At 41.8% G+C, this 12,352-nt stretch overlaps 2 protein-coding genes across 3 annotated transcripts in view; one reads left to right on the forward strand and one right to left on the reverse strand.

Moving 5' to 3' along the window:
- Vezt (vezatin, adherens junctions transmembrane protein) overlaps positions 1-6,534 on the reverse strand; it is a 59,788-nt gene extending 53,254 nt beyond the window's left edge. For both annotated transcript variants that reach the window (XM_027392645.2, XM_027392644.2), the window contains exon 1: positions 6,392-6,534. In XM_027392645.2, the coding sequence (XP_027248446.1) occupies positions 6,392-6,427 (36 nt within the window). In that variant the 5' untranslated portion in view covers positions 6,428-6,534. The remainder of the gene's footprint in view (positions 1-6,391) is intronic.
- A 307-nt stretch (positions 6,535-6,841) lies between these two features.
- Fgd6 (FYVE, RhoGEF and PH domain containing 6) overlaps positions 6,842-12,352 on the forward strand; it is a 122,784-nt gene continuing 117,273 nt past the window's right edge. The window contains exon 1 of the mRNA XM_027392647.2: positions 6,842-7,042. Within this exon, the coding sequence (XP_027248448.1) occupies positions 7,027-7,042 (16 nt within the window). The 5' untranslated portion in view covers positions 6,842-7,026. The remainder of the gene's footprint in view (positions 7,043-12,352) is intronic.

The raw sequence follows: 12,352 nt of genomic DNA on the forward strand, positions 1-12,352 counted from the left end.
GAAAAAAGTTGAAACGATCCAAAATTAAATGTTTGTAACTGGTTTGGGGGAGACAAAAGCCTAACCAGTGGTTTGTTAGACTTCTTTAAAAGCCACAGTTATGAGTCAACAAACAGGTCATGTCTGGTTAGAAGGCTATACTTTACTATGGGCCTATAACATATGGACTAATAAGGGAAGGAATCTTTTGTAAGGTTTGGCTTTTCTGCTGTTTTGGATTTCTGTGAGACAGTCCAATGGTCGAAGATTTTCTGGTGATTAGCAAGCATTTATTACTCTTGATTATTGTCTCCTATTCCAGATTACTGTCTCCTCTTACTGCAGTTGAAAGCACCAGGCAGCAGCAGTGCCACTGAAGCAGCTGATAGGATTATCCATTCAAACTATTAGAGCTTGTTACATACAATGTTAATTTGTGCTTTTTTTTTTATATATTGTATAGTTAGAGTATGAACTTTTCAGATAAGACTGTTGAGAAAATTGGTTATTGGTTTTGTTTGACAGGGAGTTATGATCTTCCATAAATCTAAATGCTAAGGGAAAGAAGTGTGTCTGGAATTCTGACGAAGTTCAAGTTAAAAGTGAAGAAAATCCCTGTAAGAGTTGTGACTTTAGGTAGAGGAATGTAGCCAAGTACTGCTTCATCCAGTATACTAGCTGAATCCAGCTAGAATGTAGATGATAAAGGAATACAGGTGATATGGTCCAGTTAGGGTTAGAATCACAAGTCTGAAAGATGCATGGAAATAAGACAAATCCCTTACCGATACTAAACTAAGTCACAACACAAAATCAAAATGGTAAACACAAAATTTCAAGGTGAACAATGTCATATTTTATGAAGTACAGCCAAAGTAGTACTCATAGGAAAATTTATAGTCTTGTAAGTTATTTTCTAAATTCAAGGTTTTATGTCATGAAACTGGGCGGGGGGGGGGGGGGGGGGGGCTGGGGGAGTGGGAGGTTGGGGGGGGGTGAGGAGGGGTGGGGGACCAACCAAATAAACACAAAGGCAGAAAATACATAAAACTTTCTATTAAATCTTTAATTAAAAAGATAAAAATTACAAACTATATTAAGCTGATCAAACAAAACAAATTCTTCAAATTGTCTAATAAGCTGAAACTCTATGAAATATAAAAGACTTAGTCATTGCATATAGTAAGTTATAATTTAATTTTCTAAATGAGACTAAAAATGAAGGAATTACTCCTAAAAAGAAAGGCTGGCTTGTCATAGTTGATGGAGGATGTCCTGTATATTATATGTTTCTCTTATCAGTTGATGAATAAAACACTGATTGGCTAGTAGCCAGGCAGGAAGTATAGGCGGGGCAACCAGACTAGGGGAATGCAGGCTTTGAGGAGACACCATGCTGCTGAAGGAGTAACATGCTGGATTATGGGCAAACCACAGCCTCGTGGCAATACATAGATTAATAGAAATGGGTTAATAATTAAGAGAGAGCTAGCCAATAAGGAGCCTAAGCCATTGGCCAAAATAGTTTAATAATTAATATGTCTCGGTGTATTTATTTGGGCTGTAGAACCAGGCAGAACAGAAACCTTTGTTTTCACATGGTAGTCTCAACTTTTAATTGTGGCATTTGGGAGGGAGACAGAGACAGACAGCTCTGTGAGTTTGAAGCCAGCCAGGGCTACATAGCAACTTCTATGCCAGCCAGGGCTTCATAATGAGACCCTCTCTCAAAACAGACAGCTGGGTGTGGTGGCGCATACATGCAATCTTGGCAGAATGAATACTACCAGTCCAAAACCAACCTGGGCTACATATGTAAACCTTGTCTCAAAATAACAAAGGGGAAAAAGTGTTAACCTAAATATAGGATAATTTGCTAGAAAATTTTAATAATACCTGCTGAATGCTTACATTGTACCAGGTTCTATTCTAAGCAATTGCATAGTCAGTCATTTAATATTCACCACTGCTCTCTGAATTAGATTTTACTATTTCTACACACGATGGAAAAACTTGAAGCTTAGATAAGTAACTTGCTCAAAGTCACATTATCTAATAAATAGCTGAAATAGGACTTCCTGCTTTAGAGTTCATACATTTCTATTATAATACATCTCAAAGAAAAAAATCAAAATACAAAATTATAACTATAAAACAGACTGATAGATTATATTCACTCTTCTTTTGGACAAATGACTATTTTTAAAGGGCAATTTAGCTATAGTTTCAAGGAAGAGATAATTCTCAATTTTTAAAATCAGTATTAAAACATAAAGAAGAGATGGGGGGCTGCCTGAGTCTTAAGGAGGCTGAGGGTATATAGCTGGGCAGTAGAGAATATGCTTAACAAAGTTCTTGGTTCAATATGAAGCAACAAAAACCAAAATTAAAAGGTATGTAGTAAGTGTTTTGGATTAGAATATTCAATATTATAAAGATGACAGATTTCCCAAAACTAATTTAATGTAATTTCACACAAAGTTTCACTGATTTTGTTAAAAGCTGAAATTGACAGGCTTATCATTTTGGAAGTCATATGGAAGTGAATCAAGAACAGCCAAAGGCATAATAAGGAGGATCATATGGAACAAGGGGGAAAAAAGCAAAAACTTGCCCAGTGGTGACACAGCACATGACTGTAATCCACTTTGGAGGCTGAGGCAGGAGGACCACAAGTTTTTGAGTAAAGCCTGGCTTACATAGTAAGTCTTTTAAAAGAGGTAGGGAGATGCCAGATGTGGTGGTGTATGCCTTCAACCCCAGCATTCAACCATCTCTGTGGATCTGAACCAGACTGGTCTATATAGTGAGTTCCAGGCCAGCCAGGGATACATAGTTAGGCCTGTCTCAATAAAAATCAAATAGCACTTTGATTTATAACAACAACAACAACAACAAAAACCCAACACATTTTAATGGGGGAAGGAATGATGCCAAGTCAACCAGATATCCATTTGGGGAAAACAATCGCAGATCAATTGCAAAGGGTCGAATAGAGCTTTTAGAGAAAACATCTTTGTGATTTTTAGGGTATGTAAGTATTTCCTTGGACCATTAGCCAAAAAGAAAAAAGTGGATCCTAAGGAATTTAGGGGATTCTGTTCTTTGAGAGAAACTATTATGAATGCAGCGGCTGCCAGTGAGATGGCTCAGTGGGCAAAGGGAGCTACTGCCATGTCTGAGGGTCTAAGTTTGATTCCGAGGGCCTACATGATGGAAGCATAGAATCAACTCTTGCAAGTTGTCTTCTGGCCTCCATGTGTGCATGTATACACACAGAGAAATGTAATAAAATTTTATTTTAAAAAATGGGCAGAACCCACATACAGCCTAAGGGATGTGAGGTAGATATACAATTAAGGGCTCATAGCCTATATATCTATAGTTTTTTTAATAGCAGGAGAGAACCTGTCGAGGGCCAAAAGGGGCCTCATACTGAGTCAAGAGTTAATCATTGTTAGATGACCAGAATCGCTGCGACTACAAGATGTTTTTTCCGGATAAGCTGCACAATACATGTTGCAAAATGTTCTCCCTTTTCTCAGAAATAGCTGCGGTTCGCTAACAATGGGACCATGGGCTAAGATTTACCTTGCCTCTATTTCCTCTTGAAAATTTTCCATTCCTCCTGCTCCCTTACCCCGCCCTGAGTAAAAATCCCCTGCATATAAGCAAGCTTTACCTTTCAATAAACGAGACCTTGACATTGCACAGACGGACTCTTGTCCTTTCTTGCGCCGCAAGGTCTCCCTCCTCTCTCGCCCTCATGACCCCTTTAGGTGACAACCCCCTCGAGACCCGCGAATAACCTGGCCTGCTGGACGGGTCAAGAACCAATAGAAAACTCATTAAAGATACTACTTCCATATGGAGATACAGAACTGAAAACCACAGAGATACCACTACCCATATACCAGACTGACACAGACTGAAAGAGTGCTAGTAAGGATGTGGCCCGAGGAGACCTATTATACACTGCTGACAGGAGTTTTGACAACTGCTGTGGAATGACATTTGGTAATATCTGTGTAAGACAAATACTGTTTGTAACTCTTGTAGGGTATCTCACACCCTCTTCTGGTCTCCAAGAGCACCAAGAACACATCTGGTACATAGACATATATTCAGGAAAAATACCCATACACATTAAGTATTAAAACATGAAAGAAATGTGCTGCTGAATAAAACAAAACAAAAAGAATTCTAGTAAATTAACTTATAAGAAGCTAGGCTGAGGCTGCAGCATGCTTATTAAGCATGGACAAGCCCTGGGTTCAATCCCTAGCACCAAAATCGTACATAAATACATTTTAAATGTCTGATAAACCTATACATGTAAATCTAAGCAATATAATGTTATCATCGTGGGACATGATGGGATACACCTATAACCCCAAGCACTCAGGAAGCTGAGATGGATTATAAGACCCTTCCCCCACAAAAAAAATGTGTGTGTGTGTGGGGGGGGGTAGGCAGCAAGATTAATAACAAATTCAAATTTAAGTAAAAATATATTCAAAACTCTGTGGTATGTTAAATGTTAAAATGTCCTATATTTGAACAGAAAATACTTCAAAGAACTCTTTCTTTCTTTCTTCCTTTCTTTTTGCTTTATGTCTTATAACAAAATATTTTGTTTAAAGATAGGGTCTTTCATATCCCAGGCTGGTCTCCAACTCACTGAGTAGCTGCTAACATTGAAGTTCCTACGATGCTCCTACAGACACCTTTTGAGAGCTGGAATTACAGGAATGTGTACACCACCTTATCAGGTTTATGTGGTGCTGGGTATTGAATCAAGGGACCTGTTGTGCGTTCGAGGCAAGCATTATAATGGAACTCATGCTCAGCCCAATAATGTTTTTATTTCTTATTTTTATTTGTTCTTATTTCTTATTTGATTTCAGAAATCAAAGAAAGTTGGATAAAAAAATTTCAGTGACCTACTTTTATCTCCCCACATTTCACTCTGTAGCCATTCTTTCAATTTTATATTAGAAATGAATACCCAAGTCAAGTCATTATTTCATTAATTTTTCTCTGATGTCCAAAGTGTATGCTCTTGTTCTCTCTATTGAACCCCTCATACTTAGACCCCTCCGTTATAACATTAAATCATTTTACACGGCAGTCCTCCAAACCCCAGTCCCTAAAACTGCACATCAAGTACTCTCCCCCACACCAACCCTTGGCATACACGAAAGTGTATGTGCATTCCCTGTAGTACATTTTCTGCCACCCATCTTTCTAATTTCATTCATAGCTGAAGATTTATCTAGGGTATCATTTGCTGGGTGTAGTTTTTTATTTTTATTTTTTTTAAGTGCTAAGGTCAGACGACGGTTTCCAAATGAACCTTCCATTGGCAGTACATATGCCAACATTTCACATTCTGTACTGTACCCCGCTCTCCCTCCCACTGTTCAGCCCGGGGGATTTTTTTTTCTTTTTCTTGTCTTAATTCTCTAAAATCTAGTTGGCAGAAGTAATGCATACATATTCAGTTCATGCATTCACATTCCAAGGTGTGGGTTTTCACCTGTCTGATGGAAAAATGGCATTAAAAACACTAGACTTTATTTTTTTAATTCAAGATGGCAGAGGCATCCTAAAATAGTCCTACACAAAAGCGTTCACATCCAAACCAGAGCTTCGATTTGGAACTGGCTAGCTACACCTAGCGAAATAGCAAGGACAAAAGAATGGAACCCAGGTGCTGAGATCCCAAAGCCCTCACTAGTGGCCACAGGTCTCACACTTAACAGATCTTAAACCCAGACAGAAAACTGGCACCTGCTGCCTGCATTCCAAAGGCCACGCCTTTGATGTGATCATAATGATTAAAACCGGAGGCACTCCAGGATACAGACCCGCAAAAAAATCAAGGCTACAAGGGAGCAGATTAAGTAGTATAGTGAGATTCCGCACGTTTCGGCCCCGCCCCAGCGAGGCGCAGCCCGGGGCGGTGCAGTCATCGGGTAAGGGTCCAACAGGGCTCCCGCCCAAGGGCCGGTCAACTGAGCCAGGTCTGGGGATTCAAGGGAGGAGATTAAGTAGTATAGTGAGATTCCGCACGTTTCGGCCCTGCCCCAGCGAGGCGCAGCCCGGGGCGGTGCAGCCATCGGGTAAGGGTCCAACAGGGATCCCGCCCAAGGGCCCGTCAACTGCGCCAGGTCTGGGGATTCTGGTTGAGCCTGGGGCAGAGGCCAGCCGCGACAGGACCCCGCGGGCTACACCTGTCAGGCGGCTGCAGCCGGTAGGCCCCGAAACAGAAACAGCAAGGGATTGGTGACCCAGGCCCGCAGGCGCGCGTCACCCGCTCCCTCCTCTCTGAATCGCTTTGCCGCCTCGCTTTTCCTCTAGTCCTTTTTAGACAAAGACGGTCCACACCCCCCCGCCATTTCCTCCTCACCTCAAACACCACCTCTTCGTCAAACTCCGGTGTCATCCTTCTCCGCCATACCACCCGCCTCAGCACGATGGGAAATGAAGGAAGGAGGGCAGGCGGCACCCAGGCTTCTGCTCCTGCCCACCTCAGGGGCGACGAAAACTACAGCTTCCGGCATGCTCTGCTGCTGACGCTCCCTTCCGATCTGCTTATTGGAGCAGAGGTTGAGCGTGTAGGCTGGAGGGGCGGGAGCGGGCGGGCGTTGCAGAGCTCCTATTGGAGAGAGCGATGGCTTTTGTCTGCCTTTTACATCCCCGGACGACCAGGGGGCGCCTGGAGCGCGGATTTTTCTCAGGACTTGAGGAGGGGCGCGCGTCCGCGAGGCCGCCGCGGGCTCCGCTCGGGTGCGCGCCTGACGGTCATCGCGCAGCGCGGCGGAGCGGCGCTCGTGCTCGTCCCCCTGTCGCCGGCCGCTGGCGCCCGGGGACGCCGGAGGGTCGCGGGAGCCGGCGTCTGTCCTTTGTGAGGCGCTCAGGCGTTTCTGCTCGGGTGCGGGACGGAATGCGGGCGCTGCGGGGGTTTTTGTCCCCCACTCCAACTCTGGGGAGTGTGGACTGACCGGAGCCATGGACTGAGGGTGTGAGCTGCGCGGGGCAGTCATGACTTCTGCTGCGGGTGAGTAAGAGGCTGGGAAGTTGCTGCGGGCGCCGGCGGGTCCCTTCCCCGGGTGGCCGCTGCGGGACTGGCGCGGGTCGCTCGCCTGTCGGTGGTCCGGGGTCGCTCTCCTGCGGTGGGATCAGGGATCCCCCGTGAGCCCAGGTGGAGCTACGGCGACGCTGCGCTGGCTCCCGTGCTTTGCCGATGTCGCCTGTGCGCGGTGTGGGGAGCGTGGAGTCGGATGCGGAGGAATCAGTTATTCTAAACTAGGACAGTTTTCAGAGTTGAACTAATCCAACTCCTAGCCTGGGTTGCTTTAAAACCTATTCTTTATTGATCGAAACTTGCATTAGTGAGGAGGTTTACACAGAACTGGCATACCCTGGTGTTTTGAGTCCTATCACCTGAGGACTAAATTGCACTATTAGATGGCAAAAAAGACAAACAACAACAAGAAAACAAACCAAGCCCCCCAACCAACAAACAACCCCCCCAAACAAACAAAACCTCCCACTCCCTTTTCCTTATCTTTACCTTTTCTTAACTTTTTTTGTTTCTTCCGAAGTCGTATCTCGACAGTGTAAACAAAGCCTTATTTTCTGTCTGCCTCCTCTCCATTCAGATGACAAAGCCTCTGCTTACCTTTGTGTCAATGTAAGCATTTCTGGTCATTGTACTGAGAAACATTCTTAAGGGGCAATTTTTATTTTCCAAATTTAAGTGCCCAAGTGATGCTGTGGTACCCTTCCAAGAACATAGCTTATTTTTAAAACCAGAATTTAGTAAGATATGGAATATTTTTAAAAAACATCTTTACCCACATTTGAAGAAACTTAGGTGAGAAATTTTGTAGTAAAATAGTGTAGGACTTCACTTCAGTTACGTCTAGAATAAGCACTTAAGTATCAGATTAAATTTTCTTTGCTTTCTTTGGCGTTTGTTTAAAATTCCTGCAACCTGAAACTGTCAAAGAGCACACCAAATGTTCTGTGATTTGTATTTCTAAAGCCTTGGAAGAGTCTTACTGCTGGGCGTAATCAGATTACATTAAACAAGCAGGAAATTAGTAGCAACAAGAAAGCAAGGGGCTGAAGTATTCAGGGTAGAAAATGTAGATCTTTTCTCTTTGATGTTAATGTGTATTCATTCACATGGTCCTCATGCACTATCAGAGTCATTTACAAATGCTTCTCTCTTTTTCTAATTTTGGGAGGCGTTCCACTTACACTGTGGATTGTTTTCAGCCTAACTTTCTGTTCTTCACCTTCAACCAACTTTTTAAAATTACTGAATTAATATTATTAATTTAAATTAAAATAAAATTTAAAAATTAATCAAAATTTCTAGTCTCAGTCTGCAAGTTTATGCTTGTTCTGTTCGAATTACACTAGAATAAAGCAAGCTTTTTTTGTTTGTTTGTTTGTTTTGTGTTTTTTGTTTTTCGAGACAGGGTTTCTCTGTGTAACTTTGGAGCCTGTCCTGGCACTCGCTCTTGAGACCAGGCTGGCCTCGAACTCACAGAGATCTGCTTGCCTCTGCCTCCCAAGTGCAAGACAAGCTATTTTTATACTTATCAACTTTACAATTAAGGAAATCCACAGCATTTTTGTGGTATTTAAAAGAGAGACACTTCCTGTGTCTAGCTGAGTTTGTTGATTTTTTTTTTTTAAGTATGACTTGCTAAGAAACATTAGCTACTTTTTTGCTCACCCATCTGATGAGATTTAGTATAAGTTTTGTTTTGTTTTGTTTTGTTTTGAGACAGGCTTTCTCTGTGGTTTTGGAGGCTGTCCTGGAACTAGCTCTTGTAGACCAGGCTGGTCTTAAACTCACAGAGATTCGCCTGTCCCTGCCTCCCAAGTGCTGGGATTAAAGTTGTGAGCCACCACCGCCTGGCTATTATATAAGTTTTTCTTATGTTTAGGGGATGTGGAAGAGGACTGAGGGTTTTCTTTCCATCCCTTTCTGATAAAGCTACGCATACATTGTCCTCACAAGCATGTGTATGTGTGTCAGAACAATGAAATTTATTAAAACTATGGGGAAGTTACTCATGGAGTAGAGAGTGTTTTAGTCTATTCTGGTGTATTTGGGAGGGTTAGGGGCTGTTGTACAACATTGGAGTGATATGTACCCCTGAAGAAGAGCTTGCTTTTTTTTTTTTTTTTTTTTTTTCTTCAGCTGTTGAAGAGTGAGCTCATGGAAGAGATTTTGGAAGTTTACTAAGTAGTGTATCATAATTATAAATGTCATCTATCATTATGTGTATGTGCATCTCACAATTTCATTAATTTAATGCCTGTGCTCTTTTGCTTTGGGGCTGGTGGAATAGCCAAGGGAGTGTGTATTCGAATGAGCCAAGGCCACCTGTGTGTAGCAGATGACGATTCTGTTTATAACAGTAAAATGGTACTGGTGCTTTACTTTTCTACCTTAGATTTCACTGTAGCCAAACAGCTGTGTAAATAAAAGATTTGCTGTATTGCTCCAAAGAAGCATTTGGGTCTGATTGATTGTTAATACAGTGTCAAGATCCAGAGGTGCAGGATTCATTTCCAAACATTTCAGGGTTTGACACTGGAGTAGATCATAATATAATGTACTGTTAGTGTTGTTTTTAGCCATGTTTCTTTCAGAATAGAGCCATTAAAAATAATGAGGGCCAGTGAGTTGGCTCAGTGGCTTAGGCTCTTGCTGTCAAGACTGATGACCTGAGTTTGATCCCTGGGACCCCCACAATGAAATGAGAGTATCTCAAGTTGTCATCTAATACATGTGTGCAATGGAAGGGCCAACTTGCCAATGAAATATAATTTAAAAATATTAATGAAGATGACATGGTATTATGCCCCTGTAATGCTCCCAGTACTAGAGAGGGTGAGCCCAGAAGACGCAGTGCAGGGGCATCCAGGGCTACATTTCGAAGCCTGTCTTCAAAAACTGAAAATAAAGAAATAACAGTAAGGAAAGATTTTTGTATATTGCTGTACCAGTGACTTGGCAAACACTTGTTCCTACTAGTCATGAAGGAATTACACAGTAATCCTATTGAAGTTCATCGTGCTCCCTTTTCAAAACATCATTTTTTTAAAGATTTATTTTAAAGGTAAGTGTGTGTGGGAGGTGTCCGGGTGTGGGGAGGTGGGTCGGTAGAGGTTTGTGGATGTGTGAACAAAGGTGCCATCGGAGTTCAGAAGAGGTTGTTGGATTCCCCTAGAACTGGACTTATAGTCAGTTGTAGAACAACATCCCCCCCTCCCCCCAAACACACACATACACACAATCTGCATCCCTCAGTCCCTACCCTGGTCACATGGGTGCTAGGAACTGAGCTCAGGTCTTTTATAAGAACACTGTACAATGTACTTTTATTAACCACTATTAACCACTGAGCCATCTCTTTAGCCTTCAGAACATCATTTGATGTTAGATTAGATGTTGGCATTAAAAATAAATTTTCTGTCACTGAAGACATACTAAATGGCCAATATGGGGCAGCTGTCTATTCTCGGTCTCCTTGTCAGCACTGAGGACACAGTGAGTAAGACTGAATAAGCTGGACTCTGAGTTACATTATTGACTTCTTTCACTTGAATACACAGGTAACTAACACTAGTAAGCCCAAGTTCACAGGGAGTTAATAAGTATGCATGCATTGCAGGCTTTAGAACATAACTTGGTGCTGTTTCCTGGGAGTCAGCCTTGACTCACATGCACCTAACTGGCTTTCTGTGACATTAAGAGAGAAGAGGAATTTGTCTCCAGGAAGTAGGCTCCAAGAAAGGACTGGAATTGGTACTAGAGATTATGATTTAGGGAGGGTGAGGCAATAGGGTGGAAGGGAGGGCTAAAATTGGCACTAGAGAGTAATAAAATGCTTTAGGGAGGTTGAGCTGGAGGATTCAGAGTTTGAAGTCAGCTTGGGGATACGTGGCAAGACAATAGCAACAAAATAAGTGGTAATAAAATGTTTGCAGTGAAAAGCAAAATGACTTGATTAAATGACCTTGAACCTTCTGACTAGACTCAGTAAAAAAAGCTCAAAAAGTAAAAGATTGATATGAGATCCTTCTTTCTTCCCCTTTCCTTTCTGCTCCTTCCTCTTTATCCCTTCCTTCCTCCATCCCTTCCTCCCTCCTTTATTTATTTTGGTTTTTTGAGACAGGATTTCTCTGTAGCTCTGGCCATCCTGGAACTTTCTCTGTAGACCAAGCTGGTTTTGAACTCAGGGAATAAAGGCATGAACCACCACTGCCTGGCTAAAATATTTATTTAAAAAAAATAAATCTTTGAAAAATTATTAATATTGTGTATGTATGTGTGTTGACTGGTGGGGGGGCACAGTGTGCATGTGAATATTAGAGAACAGCTCTGTGGAAACAATTTCCTCCCACCTTTATATGTGTTCTGGGAATTGAACTCAGGTCTCCAGGGTTGTAGGGCAAGTGAGCCATGTGGCTGGCCTGAATGTCTCTTTAATTGTGGTAAGATAGACCATCTTAACTTCCTGTTTTTTTGTTTGTTTGTTTGTTTGTTTTTTGTGTATGTGTGTGACAGGATCTTACTGTATAGCCCAGACTAGCCCCAAACTCACAGTAATCCTGTTTCAGCCTCCTAAGTAGCAAGTCCTGGGGTTATAGGCAAACACCACTATGTCCACCTGTCTTAACTATTTTTAAGTGTACAGTTCAGAAATGTTAAGAACATTGTAGTAGCTGCTATCCAGAGCTCATTTTGTCTTATAAAAACTCATATTTTTAATTCTTTAAAAAATCCCAGAGCTAGGGTGTTTTAAGCATGACAGAAATGAAATCAACATGACAGGCTGTCAGTTTTTATTGAATGAGAAGGGAGATTGGGACAAGTCCTCAGGCAGTCCCACTTTCCCTTAATATTTGACTTGATGGATGGGGAATTTAATTTAATATACTATTTCAGCATTGCCAAAAACCACAAGAACCAAACCTCAGGCTAATAATGTGTGTATTGAACAGCTAACTGAAAGTTGCCTGCTTTGGGAATTTGTATTATTTTGAAAATTAATTGCCTTTTTAATGATAACCTTATGCCTAGGAACTGAGTTTGATAAGGTACCTGTTATATAATCTTGGCTGTGCATATAATACCAGAGTTTGAGAAATCCCTTTTTGCTTAGGAAGAGGAAGTTGAGCACCCTTTTTTTTTTTCCTTTTACTCAGTTCCATGTAATATTTTTCTGAGCGTTATGACTAATTTCCTTTGTTGAAAAGAAAATCAATGCAAATGGCGTATCAAAGCTTCTCTGTGTGCAAGAACATGAAACAATGTCGGCAGTCCTGTGCAGCATAT

The sequence above is a fragment of the Cricetulus griseus genome (assembly GCF_003668045.3).
Source record: "Cricetulus griseus strain 17A/GY chromosome 1 unlocalized genomic scaffold, alternate assembly CriGri-PICRH-1.0 chr1_0, whole genome shotgun sequence".
Lineage (NCBI taxonomy): Eukaryota > Metazoa > Chordata > Mammalia > Rodentia > Cricetidae > Cricetulus > Cricetulus griseus.